This window comes from Vanacampus margaritifer, chromosome 16, assembly GCF_051991255.1.
Source record: "Vanacampus margaritifer isolate UIUO_Vmar chromosome 16, RoL_Vmar_1.0, whole genome shotgun sequence".
In the NCBI taxonomy this organism is placed as follows: Eukaryota; Metazoa; Chordata; class Actinopteri; order Syngnathiformes; family Syngnathidae; genus Vanacampus; species Vanacampus margaritifer.
The window spans coordinates 19,841,183-19,856,380 of NC_135447.1; the positions used below are offsets into that span (position 1 = coordinate 19,841,183).

General features: G+C 41.5%; 1 protein-coding gene across 1 annotated transcript in view; it reads right to left on the minus strand.

The window, feature by feature from the left end:
* Nucleotides 1–163: 163 nt before the first annotated feature.
* igsf5a (immunoglobulin superfamily, member 5a) overlaps nucleotides 164–15,198 on the minus strand; it is a 39,437-nt gene continuing 24,402 nt past the window's right edge. The window contains exons 4-7 of the mRNA XM_077547256.1: nucleotides 13,395–13,514; nucleotides 13,191–13,215; nucleotides 3,219–3,313; nucleotides 164–180 (exon numbers count right to left, since the gene is read on the minus strand). Coding sequence (XP_077403382.1) covers nucleotides 164–180; nucleotides 3,219–3,313; nucleotides 13,191–13,215; nucleotides 13,395–13,514 — 257 coding nt within the window. The remainder of the gene's footprint in view (nucleotides 181–3,218; nucleotides 3,314–13,190; nucleotides 13,216–13,394; nucleotides 13,515–15,198) is intronic.

Consider the following 15,198-nt stretch of genomic DNA (forward strand, 5'->3'; position numbering starts at 1 on the left):
GAAAAAGTACGAAAAGTACCCTGAGAGTATATTTTGTCTACAAAGGGAACACAGGTGCGAACTGTGTACTAAAATTCTGTTATGTAACATATTGTGTGAGAACCAATCTGTTTTACTTATTCATGATGGGAGGAGAAAAGGCGTTTTACTTTCAAACACGATTCTATAAAGAGCTGTCTTCTGCAAGGGAGGGGACACGCGCACTCTGGAATTCCACTCTTTACGTGATGTTCAGTGTGTGTGACCGGAGATTCTCTGTAATAAATCATCCTTGCAAGGAGTCTTTCTCACAAAGAAGTTTATCTCCAATTTTTGGAACACGCAAAAGATGACAAATTATATCAGCATTTAACACTATACAGAGAGGGAGAGATAGATAGCTATATACAGAGACAAGAAACAGAAAGAGGGATAGCTATATACAGAGAGAGAGAGAGCTATATACAGAGACAGTGAGAGAGAGAGAGCGATAGCTATACAGAAAGGGAGAGAAATAGCTATATACAGAGACAAGAAACAGACAATCAGAGAGAGAGAGAGAGCTATATACAGAGTGAGACAGAAAGAGATAGCTATATAAAGAGACAGAGAGGGAGATAGAGAGAGATTGCTATATACAGAGAGAGAGATAGCTCTATAGAGAGAGGGAGATAGATATATACAGAGAGAGAGAGACAGAGCTATATACAGAGAGAGTGAGCTATCTACAGAGACAGACAGAGAGAGAGAGAGAAAGAGAGAACTATATACAGAGACAGACAGAGAGAGATAGATACCTAAATATAGAGAGAGGCAAAAAAAGAGAGAGATAGCTATATACAAAGAGAGAGAGAGAGCAAGAGAGCTATATCCAAAGAGAGAGTGCTATATACAGAGACAGAGAGAGATCTATTTACAGAGGGGGGAGAGAGAGACAGACAGACAAAGAGATAGAGAGTGAGCTATATAAAGAGACAGACAGACAGAGCGATAGATAGCTATATACAGAGAGAGAGAAATAGAGAGAGCTTTAAGAGAGGGAGAGAGCTATAAATAGAGAGAGATAGCTATTTACAGAGAGCGAGAGAGATAGCTATATACATAGAGAAAGACAGCTATAAACAGAGAGAGAGAGATAGTTATATACAGGGAGCGATACACAGAGAGAGATAGCTATATACAGAGAGAGAGAGATAGCTATATACAGAGAGAGAGAGACAGAGAGAAAAAGAGATCACGTTGGATCTACAATACAACTGTTTGAGAAATATAGCTTTAAAAAAAAAAAAGTGGTTTTGTGGCACAACTTGTCCCCAGTTTAGGGGTAAGTTGTGCCATCAGTCAGAATCCAGTGGGGTAAATTGTGTCATTGATAATTGAAGTAAAAAAAGATCATTTTAATCTTCAAAAACAATAATGCTATATAAATGGAAGACAAATTCAATACAAAATTTTGATTTACAGCTTTCAGAGGCCTTTTTCTTCCTTCATTCTTTTTATTTTCCTGTTGAGCCTTTATAACCTTCTCTTTCTTTGTGAGCCTTCTCCAACTCCACCTTCTCAGGTGTGTCAGTCACAAATCGTGTTTTCTTCTTTTCTTTTTTTACAATTCTGTTATTTCTTTTTGTGGATTTTGGCAAGGCAAAAATTACCTCTGAAGACACTTAACCCAAGTGAGCATAACAACCAGATTTGTCACTTGGTGAGTGCTCGGGAGGGTAAGCCTGAGCCTATTTTTTATATATTTATATTATTTTTATGGCCATCCTTCAAATTATTATCTCCTTTCCAATCAGACGTGTGGTCTTCCCCTCTGTCACTGCTCTTTCCAACTCCTCAAAAGGAATTGAAACCCTGTCTGTCTTCTTTTTGTATCTGGTGACATGATGAATTTTGGTTAAAAATGAAGAATGGCACATACTTCATGTGATAAAATGTACGAATGAAATGTAAGAATACAGTTTACAACAACAATAAAATACAATAAAGTAATATAGAGTAAATAATAATAAATTAGGGTTAAGTTGTGTTACCTTTTGCACAAATTATCCCAAACCCACGATTTTGAGAAAGAAAAAAAATTATCCCCCAGCTGTTTTGAGCCAACATCATGCTAACCATATAGACTCATGATGTAGCTTACTAAAGCACTAAAACATTTTAAAAACGGTTTTCAAAGTTGTTTATTATTGTTCAAACACAGCCATAAAAAAAACCTTAATTATAGAAATGTAACTTTGGAGGGCAAATTATTATTATTTTTTTTAATTTATATGGGCTTAACTCTCAGCCATGTGTCTCCCTTTTTCACCTGATGAGCAAAATGGATCTCTCTTCAAAAATATGTGGTCATCAACTTCTATGGTTTTCTTAATAACAGGGGGTGGAACTACTTGCCCCTTGGGACAAATTACCCCACTCTTCCCTCTATATGGACAGAACTCTGTGGAATAAATAATTAATAAATATCAGTGGAAACGAATTACACCAACACTATACAAGCTCACTGGAACAATTAAAGAAGCAGTTTATACTACATTCACACCAAAATAGGGGGAACCGTTCCGCTGTTGTGCTAAAGTAGCCTAAACTTGCTCTGGAAGATGAACTCTCACAGTATGTGTGAGTTCACAAACTCCCGAGAATACATCTTGTACCAAGCCCGTAGATAACAAAGCAACATTGTGTTTGGGGTGTGATATGCAGCTGTGACGAAACCAGGAAGCGCAGACGCCGGGGAAAACAATCAAACCTAACATGGACGCTGCAATTAATTTTGTTCTTGCAGAATTACTCACCGTTTCCTTTTTGAATGTTGAACAGTAAGAGGTGCTTCATGCTTTTTTAGCTTCTAAAGATATACGTGATTTCGCTGCGCCGCACCATATTTTGGGGAGCAAAGCACCATACCGGATCCTTCCGGCCCCAAATCATATACCGGTACAATAGTACCGGACCATTCCGACCCACTTTCTCCCCTGACTAGTATTGGTACCTACCTCAGAAAAATTGGAGCGAGTTGTCTGGCAATATTCACTGTTTGTCAGGTCACTTGGAGTGACACCTGCGAACCAGTGGAGGTGTGGAAAGAGAGGGAAGGGGGTTGTAGATGTGATTGAACTGTCACACAATGGCAAGTACTACATTTTAAGAAACTCTTGTTGATAATAATACAAATAAAAGTCATGTTTGTGGAAAGTTTGTTTGTGTTTTGTAATCACCAGGCTTAATTGTTTGACCATCTGTCACGTAACCCGCATTGACTGTCACTCGACCTTGTTTCCTTCCAGGTGGTCTCAGACCGCTCAACTGGCTCTGTGTCCTCACTCTTTTACTAGGTACAGAAATGGGAGAAGATATGTCACTATATGTTAGTTGTGCAACTACAGGTGTGCTGTTATAGGACGGTATAGAACAGTGGTCTTTAGGGATGTACAGTAACTAATAAATAATGGCAATATCGTGAACTGCCACAATATCATTGTCACGAATGGAGGACCAAAACTGCTAAAATTAAAAATAAATAATAATAAATAAATGAATGACTATATAAATAAATGATTAGAAGTAAAAATAAAAACGGATGTAAATAATAGAATTCAAAAAAATTAAGTACAAAAAAACTTATATAAATGGAAATAAAAACGACAAAAATATATACATATCCCTAAATAAATAAAGTAAAAAATAAATACAGAAATACAAAAACAGATTCAAAAAAATAAAAATAAAATAAATAAATACGCAAATATATAAATAGAATTAAATATCCGTCCGTCCGTCCGTCTTCAATTCCTCTTATCCGGGGTCGGGTCACGGGGGCAGCAGCTTTAACAGGGAAGCCCAGACTTCCCTCTCCCCAGCCACTTCACCCAGCTCCTCCGACGGGATCCCAAGGCGTTCCCAGGCCAGCCGAGAGACATAGTCTCTCCAGCGTGTCCTGGGTCGTCCCCGGGGGCCTCCCGCCGGTAGGACATCCCCAGGGAGGTGTCCAGGAGGCATCGGAACCAGATGCCCGAGCCACCTCAAATGGTTCCTCTCAACGTGGAGGAGTAGCGGCTCGACGCTGAGTCCCTCCCGGATAACCGAGCTTCTCATCCTATCTCTTTTTTTTTTTTTTTTCCCCAGGAGAGCTCAGTATTGTTCATTTGATTTGACATCATCATTGCTCTCCTTTTTATTTTATTTTATTTTTTTTATTAAAAAACAAATAAATTAAAAAAATTGAATAAATGGTTTTTTTTTGGTTGTTTTTTTTTAAATATATATACATATATATACATACACACACACACATATATATATATATATATATATATATATATTTTTTTTTTTTTGTATGTGGGTGAGTATGTGTATGTGCGTGTGTGTGTGCGTGCGTGCGAGCGGGTGTGTATTCATCAGTTCACCTAAAGCCCATTAAAAAAAATCCCATACTAATAATATAATATAATAATAAATTGCCAAATGCAGAAACATCAATGTAAGTTATCACGATGTAGTGGCTCTCGCTAACAGACAGAATTAAGTAACCAGAATTAGGTTAAAAAATTCTATATATACGTAGACCATGTTTCTATAAATTTTGATATTTGTTTTTTATTTGGGGCAGATATTTTTTCCATTAAAATGTGATTTATGAGGAGGTTAGACCATTGGTCGATATTCAGAGTTTGTTTATTTTTCCAGTTAACAAGAATTGTTTTTTTAGCGATAGTAAGGGCTACAAGTGTAGATTGAAATTGTTTATGTGGTAAGTCAGTTGTTGTTAGGTCACCTAGCAAACACAAGTTTGGAGATAAAGGTATCCTACAGTCCAAAATAGCGGAAAGTTTTTCTAAGACATTAGTCCAGAAATACATAACCGGAGTACATAACCATAAAGCATGAACATAAGTGTCTGTAGTGTTTTGTAAGCATTGGAGACAAATGTCGGAGTCTGAGAGTCCCATTTTCTTCATCATATATTGAGTAATGTATGTTCTGTGAATAATTTTATATTGGATAAGTTGTAAATTTGTGTGTTTAGTCATTTTAAATGCATTTTCACAAACTTGAATCCAAAAGTCAGATTCTGGTGCTATAGACAAGTCTGTCTCCCATTTCGAGATGGGTAAAGACATTTTATCAGTATATGAAAGTAACTAATATATTTTTGAAAGTTTTTTTGTTGTTGTCGGAGAAAGCTTGTTAATATCTTTAGCTAAAACAGGCGGTTGGAGCGTACCCCGAAGTGTTGGAATTTTTTTCTTTATCATATTTTAACTTGTAGATAATGTAAAAAATTTACGTTTTTTATATTGTATTTTTGGAGCAAGGATGTATATGATATAAACATATGATCTGAGAAGAGATGGTGGAGATGTGTAATTCCTTTCTGCTCCCACACAGCTAAATGAAACGGTTGGTTGTTAAGTTGAAAGTCGGGGTTATGCCATAGGGGAGAAAGTCCACAGGGCTCCACTTGGGCTTTTGTCAATTCTAGTGCCTTCCACCAGGCAGTCACGGTGGCGGAAATCATTGGGTTTTTAAAACAATTATGACGCTTAATCGATGCTGTAATAAAGAGTAAATCTCGAAGTCTGAGGTTATTACAATCCTTCTGTTCTAGTTCCAACCAACAGTTAGTGTCTCTGTTGGGTTGTGCCCATAGAACGATATATTGTAGCTGGTTAGCTATATAGTAGTACATAAAATTTGGTGCCTCTAGACCACCTTTGGATTTACTTTTCTGAAGAGTAGATAGACTAATCTTTGCTTTTTTTTTTATTCCAGTAAAATTTTGTAACGGCTGAGTCCAACAACTGGAACCATTTAGCCGTAGGTTTGAATGGAATCATTGAGAAAAAATAGTTTATTTTGGGTAAAACTTTCATTTTAATGGTGGCTATTCATCCTATTAGAGAAATAGGAAGATTATTCCAGCGCTCCAAGTCACTATAAATGTTATCCAGAAGTGGAGAAAAGTTTAAATGAATTAAATCAGTTAATTTAGGTGAGATTTTTATGCCTAAGTATTTTAAATTACCTATAGGAAATGAGTAGTGTGGGTCCTGGCTTGCAGGGTTCCATGAATTTTCTGTAATAGGTAGAAGTGTTGATTTTGTCCAGTTAATAGAATAATCTGATAACTGTGAGAATTTAGTTATTAAGTTAAATACTTCCCCTAGCGAAGTAGCCGGCTTTTCTAAATAAAGTAAGATGTCATCGGCATATAGATTAATTTTATGTTCTGTTACCCCAGAGTGAATTCCTTGAATCCTTCTTTCCTGGCGTATGGCTAATGCAAGTGGCTCAATAAATATTGCAAATAATAAAGGGGATAGTGGGCATCCCTGTCTTGTGCCTCTCTGTAAAGTAAAGCTCTGATATATAATCCCATTAGTAGTAACTGTAGCTTTTGGAGAATCATATAATACTGATACCCAGTGGATAAATGATTTCCCAAAGCCAAATTTATTTAAAACAGCAAAGAGGAAGGACCAGTTAACTTTGTCGAAAGCTTTTTCTGCATCCAATGATATAATAACTGCCTTTTTATCATGCCGCTGTGACATGCTAATAAGGTTAAAGAGTCTCCTAATATTATTAGTAGAGTGCCGATCTTTAATAAAGCCTGTTTGGTCGCTATGAATAATTGTCGAGATTACTGTTTCTAGTCTAGATGTGAAAGCCTTAGTGATAATTTTAATATCAGTGTTAATTAGTGAAATCGGACGGTAACTTGATGGAAGGGTGGGGTCTTTTTCTGGCTTTAATAAAAGTTTAATTGCTGCTGTATTCATGTGTGGGCGTATGTAACCCTTAGTTTTAATTTCTGTTATTACTCTTAAGAATAGTGGAGCAAGCATTAACCAGAAGTGCTTAGAAAATATAGCCGGATAACCATCCGGGCCAGGTGCTTTGCCATTAGGCATACTATCTAGAGCACTGTACAACTCGTTTATAGTAAGTGGCGCATCTAACATGTCTTTATATTCAGTAGTTAACTGAGGTATATTTAAGCTACTGAGGAATGCCTCAATATGCTCAGGGTTAGGCTTGTTAGTTTCTAAGTATGGGTTACGATAATAGTTATAAAAAATGTGATTTATTTCTTCTGGTGATTGTGTGCATTCACCAGTTGTCCCTCTAATAGCCGTTATAGACTTTTCCCGATTGCGTTGAAGTTGGTTTGCAAGAAATTTACCTGATTTGTTATTATAATTAAAGTTGTTATCTCAATTGTTGTATTATAAATTCTGTCTTTTTAATTAGCATATCGTCTAACTGTATTTTTGTATTTTGTAAGTCAGTCCATATTTGGTTATTTGGGTTTATTGCGTACTCATCCGTCAGTTGTTTAATTTTATCTTCCAAGTCTTTTTCTGATTTTTGATCCTGTTTCTTTTTATAAGATGAATATGATATAATTTTACCTCTAATTACTGCTTTCCCAGAGAAGAGATGGCGATAGGTCTGCAGAGTCATTTATTTCCAAAAAGTCTGCCCATTCTTTTCTTATAATTTTGTCAAACTCTGCGTCGTTTAGCAGTGAGATGTTAAAACGCCATGTCGGTGGTGGTTTAAAGGTATAATCAACTTGTAGGGAAAGGGAGACTGGTACATGGTCGCTAATAATAATAGGATGTATTCTCACCCTATCTCTAAGGGAGAGCCCGGCTACCCTGCGGAGGAAACTCATTTCGGCCGCTTGTTCTTTCTGTCACGACCCACAGCTCGTGACCATAGGTGAGGGCAGGAACGTAGATCGACCGGTAAATTGAGAGCTTTGCCTTTCGGCTCAGCTCCTTCTTCACCACAACGGACCGATACAGCGTCCGCATCACTGCAGACGCTGCACCGATCGGCCTGTCGATCTCCCGCTCTAACCTACCCTCACTCGTGAACGAGACCCTAAGATACTTGAACTCCTCCACTTAGGGCAGGATCTCATCCCTGACCCGGAGAGGGCACTCCACCCTTTTCCGACTGAGGACCATGGTCTCGGATTTGGAGGTGCTGATCCTCATCCCAACCGCTTCACACTCGAACCGCTCCAGCGAGAGTTGGAGATCACGGCTTGAAGAAGCCAACAGCACCACATAATCTGCAAAAAGCAGAGATGCAATGTTGAGGCTACCAAACCGGACCCCCCTCAATGATTGACTTTGTAGTCGTGTCATCGGATTTGCGGCCGTATGTGTTTGACACTCGGGTTAAGAGAGGGGCGGAGCTGTCAACTGATCACCACCTGGTGGTGTGTTGGCTCCGATGGCGGGGTAAGATGCCGGTCCGACCAGTCAGGCCCAAACGTATTGTGAGGGTCTGCTGGAAACGTCTGGCAGAATCCCCTGTCAGAAAGAGTTTCAACGCCCATCTCCGGCAGAGCTTCTCCATTGGCCCAGGGGAGGCGGGGAAATTGAGTCCGAGTGGACCATGTTTCCGCGCTTCCATTGTTGAGGCGGCCGATCGGAGCTGTGGCCGTAAGGTGGTTGGTGCCTGTCGTGGCGGCAATCCTCGAACCCGCTGGTAGAATTAAATATCAATCAATAAATAAAAACGGTCTGCTCTCACATTTATTTATTTTATGCTGCAGACACTCTGTCAGGTTGAAATGTTATTCAAATGAGGGAGCGGTCCTAAGCGTGTCTTGGGTTGGGCTGTGCCATTGCAAACTACTTTTCAATGGTCGAGTGAACGGGAAGTCTCGCCGGCTTGCATGGAGAGCTCCAGCAATCGATGACTATCTTGTCCACTGCCACCACGACTTGTTGTCGAGCAACTCAAGTCGCAAGTTGTGGTGACAGTGGACAAGATAGTCGTTCTTTGCTGGAGCTCTCCATGCAAGTCGGCGACGGCGGTGAGACTTCCTTGTTCACCGACCCACTCACTCACTCAGTCTTAATAACTAAATTCTCACAGTTATCAGATTATTCTATTAACTGGACAAAATCAACACTACTACTTATTACAGAATATTCATGGAACCCTGCAAGCCAGGACCCACACTACTCATTTCCTATAGGTAATTTAAAATACTTAGGCATAAAAATCGCACCTAAATTAACTGATTTAATTCATTTAAACTTTACTCCACTTCCGGATAGCATTTATAGTGACTTGGAGCGCTGGAATAATCTTCCTATTTCTCTAATAGAACGAATAGCCACCATTAAAATGAAAGTTTTACCCAAAATAAACAAATTTTTCTCAATGATTCCATTTAAACCTACGGCTAATTGGTTCCAGTTGTCGGACTCGTCCGTTACAAATTTTACTGGAATAAAAAAAAAATGCAAAGATTAGTCTATCTACTCTTCAGAAAAGTAAATCCAAAGGTGGTCTAGAGGCACCAAATTTTATGCACTACTATATAGTAGTGCATAAAATGGTAGCTAACCAGCTACAATATATAATTATATGGGCACAACCCAACAGAGATACTAACTGTTGGCTGGAACTAGAACAGAAGGATTGTAATAACCTCAGACTTCTAGATTTACTCTTTATTACAACATCGATTAAGCGACATAATTGTTTTAAAAACCCAATGATTTCCGCCACCCTGACTGCCTGGTGGAAGGCACTACAAATTACAAAAGCCCAAGTGGAGCCCTGTGGGCTTTCTCCCCTATGGCATAACCCCGACTTTCAACTTAACAACCAATCGTTTTATTTAGGTGTGTGGGAGCAAAAAGGAATTACACATCTCCACCATCTCTTCTCAGATAATATGTTTATATCATGAACAAAAATATAAAAATACAAAATAAAAAACTTAAATTTTTTTACATTATCTGCAAGGTAAAAGTATGATAAAGAAACACATTCAAACACTTTGGGGTACGCTCCAGCCGCCTGTTTTAGGTAAAGATATTACCAAGCTTTCTCTGACAACAACAAAAAACCTCTCAAAAATATTTAAGTTACTTTCATATACTGATAAAATGTCTTTACCCATCTCGAAATGGGAGACAGACTTGTCTATAGCTCCAGAATCTGACTTTTGGATTCAAGTTTGTGAAAACGTATTTGAAATGACAAAACACAAATTTACAACTTATCCAATATAAAATTATTTATAGAACATACATTACTCAACATATGATGAAGAAAATGGGACTCTCAGACTCCGACATTTGTCTTCAGTGTTTACAAAACACTACAGACACTTATTTTCATGCTTTATGGTTATGCACTCATGTCATGTATTTCTGGACTAAAGTCTTAGAAAAACTTTCCGCTATCTTGGACTGTAGGATACCTTTATCTCCAAACTTGTGTTTGCTAGGTGACCTAACAACAACTGACTTACCACATAAACAATTTCAATCTACACTTGTAGCCCTTACTATCGCAAAAAAAACAATTCTTGTTAACTGGAAAAATAAACAAACTCTGAATATCGACCAATGGTCTAACCTCCTCATTAATCACATTTTATTGGAAAAAATATCTGCCTCAAATAAAAACCAAATATCAAAATTGATTGAAACATGGTCTACGTATATAGAATATTTTAACCTAAATCTGGTTACTTAATTCTGCCTGTTAGCAAGAGCCACCACATTGCGATAATTTACATTGATGTTTCTGTATTTGGCAATTTGTAACTAATGGTTGTGTTTTTTACAGTCAAGAACCCAGTTGCTGCCAACAGGATCGAGCAAACTACATCAAACAACACCTTAATCACCAACACCTCAAGATTCACCACCAATGGGCACTAAGGGTTAATATTCGGATTCACTGCATGCCAGTGGGTTAATTCTATAGGTGCTGTCCCCCCCTGGCTGGGAGTGGGCGGCTCTGCCCCTCTGATGGCTGCTGGGTGGCGGCTGCGTCTTGGCCGTTCCTTGGGTCTCTTGGGGGTTGCTGCGTTGCGGGGCTCTCCCTGGTGTCCGGGTCAGCGCCGCCCTGGCGCGGTCCGTCGCTCCGGGCCCGGCGACGCGGTTTGGGGCCTGTGGTTCCCTCTCCCCTCCCCCTTCCTCCCCCTTGCTGCCTCTCCCTCCTCGCCTCTCCCCGCCCGTCCTCCGCCTCCCTGTCCCTTCTACCTCGTCACCCTTCCTCCTCCTCTCTGCCTCTCTCTGCGGCCCTGCAGCTGCCCCTTGCCCTTCTAGTAGTCTCCCTCCCCCGTCCCTTCCCCCTCCCCTGTCCGCCTTCCTCCCTCTCCCCTGGGCCAGGGGCTCCATCTGTGGCCCGGGTCTCGGGGCTCCGGGGGCTGGGCGGGTTGGTTGTTTGGTGTAGTGCCGGTTGGGGCAGACCGCAGTATAGAGCAGTGCTGCGATCCCCGGTCCGTGTCCTGGATGCCCCCCTCTCCCCCTATTTTTTTTTTTTTAATGCACCACTGACATGCCTGGGAGGCAGGTGGATCAGAGCAGGGGGATATCATTTCCCTCTGCTCTGGTTCACCTGCTCCCAATTTTAATGCACCACACACACACACTTGTATATGCACTGGGTGGGGTCACATTCAAGGTGTAGGGGTAGAGTTCGCCAGTTGGCGAGCTGGCGAACTCAGTAACAGGGTCAGCTTTCACTAAGAACGCTGGAGTGACGCCCGGGGCCTTTCCCCGCTGGGCCTGGGGTTCGGGGGTGCCGCCCGTCCCCCGGTTCCCCCATCTCCCCTTCTGCCCTCGTTGTTCCGTCCCTCCACGCGGCGGGAGGTGGCGGGTGCACCTCTCCTCTCGCTGGAGGTGGGGGATGTCTGGGGGTTTGGGGGCCTGGGGGCGGCTGGGGCTGGGTTGGGGTGGGGGTGGGGGTGAGGGGGGTCGCGGGGGCTGTGAACCGGTGGGGGTGCCTGGCGGCCTGCAGTGCCCCATCCTGCTGCATTGGGTTGGGGGCGCGGGCCGTGTTGGGGTGGTGGGCGCTCCTGCTCCTGGGTTTGCTCTCCGGCCGGTGGCCCCTGCGGGGTCCGGGGGTTGTCCCTTGGCGCTGCCGTGGCCTGGGGGGCCCAGAGGTGTTGCGCTTGCTCTGTCCTGGCAGGGGTCGACGGCTCCCCTCTTTGGTGGAGATTTTCATTTTTAGGTGAACTAATGAATACACACTCACACGCACGCACACACACACATGTACATTCACATACTCACCCACATGCAAAATAAAAAAAATAATAATAATAAAAAGAATAATAATAATTTTAAAAAAGAGAGCAATGATGATGACTTGTCAAATCGGTAAAATTACCGAATGAACCATACTGAGCTCTCCAGGAAAAAACAACAACCAAACAATCAGAAGAAAAGTCAACCGACAAGGCTTGGACATGGAAGGCTTGGTAGGTAGAAGTCTCTGCTCGCAAAAAAAGATCAAAGCTGCCCATCTCAACTTTGCCAGTGTGTACCCTCAACTTTGCCAGTGTGTACCTGGACAACACTGTAGCATTTTGGAAGTCCCTTCTGTGGACAGATTAGTCCAAAATGTTTGGTCACAACTAAAACAGTCATGTTTGGTGAAAATACAACACTGCATTCCAGCAAAAGAACCTTCACCCTAGATGGGGTGAGAATGTTAAATTCTGTTCTGGCTTTTCATCTTCAGGACCTGGACAACTCCACATAATCCCGGGAATCATGAATTCAGAGGAATATTGTGAAATCCTGGAAAATAACCTGAAGCCGTCCTTTGTGAAGTTACAGCCTGGTAGATGATGGATCATGCAACATGACAACAATCCAAAGCATTCCAGCAATACAACCACCTGAAGAACAACAAGACTCATGTTCTGGATGTGCCCAGTCAAAATCCTGATTTAGATTCTTTCAAACAACTGTGGCGGGACCTGAAGCGGACTGTTTATGCTAGACGCCCATCTAACCTCTCTCAACTGGCTGCATTTTGCAAGAAAGAGTGGCAAAAATTCCCCGAAACTAGATGTGAAAAACTGATAAATCACTAAAGAAAGTGTTTGGATGAAGTTCTCATTGCAAAATGAGGTGCAACGTCTGATTAAGTAAGATGTTCACATACTTTTGCACCCATGAAATCTGAGTTTTTCTTAAATCAACAACTTTTATTCAAGAATAAATTACAATATTATCATTCTTTTTGTTCAAGTCCATTATTTTCAATGTCAGCATTGTAGATTTGGGTATGACTGAACATTTAATAAGGTTATTATTTTAATATTTTATACATAAAGTCTGACCATGCCTGCAGAGTTGACAAACTTTTGAGCAGCACTGTATATGTAATTTATTTACTGTACAGTAAGTAGAGAGGGTCCTTACGTCATTTCATCTTGGAAGTTGAGCTCTGAAATAAGAAATAGACAATTTTATTTGTAACAGTTAATTTTGCATTGTGATAAAGTGCATGTTTTACCATTGCCTATTTTGTTTCAAAATATACAGTTACAGTATGATCTGCAACTAAGCAAATCAGTTTTTCAGACATCCACTGAGGCCATAAGCATTTTGAAAAGCTTTAAATACCTTTTTCTTTCCTGCATTTGTAGCAAAAGAACATCCCAAAGATGAGTAAAAATAGCAGAGCAAAACCTCCAAAGGAGCAAAGCACAGCTATCAGGACAGTCCAGTCTGGAGGCTTCGGCACTGTCAAAAGGAAATGCCAGAATTAGCACTAAAAAGACTTACAGCTATAAAGTTAATATTTTGTAAAGAGAAGAAAATATGTTGTTTTAGCTTACACCAATCAAAATAAATAACTATTTCACAAAAGTGCAATGTCAGCAATTTCCATAATCAAATGTTTATACTTTAAACACAATCCTCTAGAAAAAGAATATTGTTCTGGGTTGGCAGGCTTTGCTCTCAGGCATTGTTTTGTTTTGCAGTAGCAGACCATCGCATTGATCCGGTCCATCTACGGCTCTGAGGGGACAACGTCAGGTGGAGAGCTCAGCGGCCAGTTCTAGCAGCAGTCCATAGTGTGAGTACTCTGAAGACAGTTCCGAACTGGTCGACCTGATTGCCATTTCAAATGCCAGAGACCTGAACTGCCCGCTGAAATTTCGGGTTTCGGGCACATGGCAAAATTAATGGCATTAATAGACACTGGGGCAGATGATTGTTTTGTCAATCCAGAACTCGTGGGGTTTCTTAAATGTCCTACTTTCACCCTTCGTAAACCTCATCGGGTACTGGATCGTGGACCTCCTGTGGGTGTCATGTTTTGGTTCTGTGGGGTTGGGATTTTGTTTGTTTTTGGGTGTGATTTTTGTCTTTTGTCTGTGGTTAATGTTTTTATGTGTTCTTAGTCCCTCCCCTCGTCTCGTCATGTCCAACCACATCACCTGTGTGTGTTTTCCCCTCCCCGTGTGGTCAACCAATCAGTGCCCTCAGCCACTTGTGTCTTCCCCAGCTGTGTCTTGTCAAGTTTTGCCAAGTCTTGTTAGCGTAGCCACATCTTCAAGTCAAGCTACAGCCAAGCTACAGCCAAGCTACAGCCAAGCTACAGCCAGGCTTCAGCCAAGATACAGCTAAGCCACAGCCAAGCCAGCCAAGTCATAGTCACTCCACAGCCAGACAAACCTCAGCCACTCCTCAGCCAGTCAAGTCAAACCAAGTCGCTCCTCGTTAAGGCAAGTTCGGTCCTGTCAAGCCATGCTTAGTGCAGTCCCGTCCAGTCATGTCAAGTTCAGTCACGTCCAGTCTAGTCAAAGTCTTGGTTTTCCTGCCCATTTGTCTTGTCAATAAATCACCCTACATTTACTCATTACCTCTTTTACCCCTGGTCCTGGCGGCGCATGACTTGCTGCTGTCTCTTGCTCCTGGTCTGGCGGCGCACAACTTGCTGCCATCTCCTGATCCTGGTCCGGCGGCGCACGACCTGCTGCCGCTTTCTCATTATCCTCCGGTGACGCACGACCTGCGGCCATCTTCGTATCCTGCTCTAGCGGCATGAGCACTGGTGTGGCCACTTTCTGCTCTTCGTGCCGGGGTGGCGCGGTCCCTGCCGCAGTTGCCTGCTGCAGTTTGCATTCCAGCAGCGCGGATCCTGACATGTGTCTTCCCCAGCTGTGTCTTGTCAAGCAATTAGCAGAGGTGTATTTAGTTTGTGGGGCTTGTTCAGTTAGTGTGGGTGCTTTGTTGGTGTTACGTGGGTCATGTTGTCTGTCTTGTCTATTAAGTTTTGCCACGTTTATTAAGTTTTGCCTCATCTAGCAAGTTTTGCCACATCTTCTTAGCATAGTCACATCTTCAAGCCAAAGCCACTGCCAAAGCCAAGCTACACCCAAGCTACAACCAAGACACTGCCACCTAAGTCATAGCCACA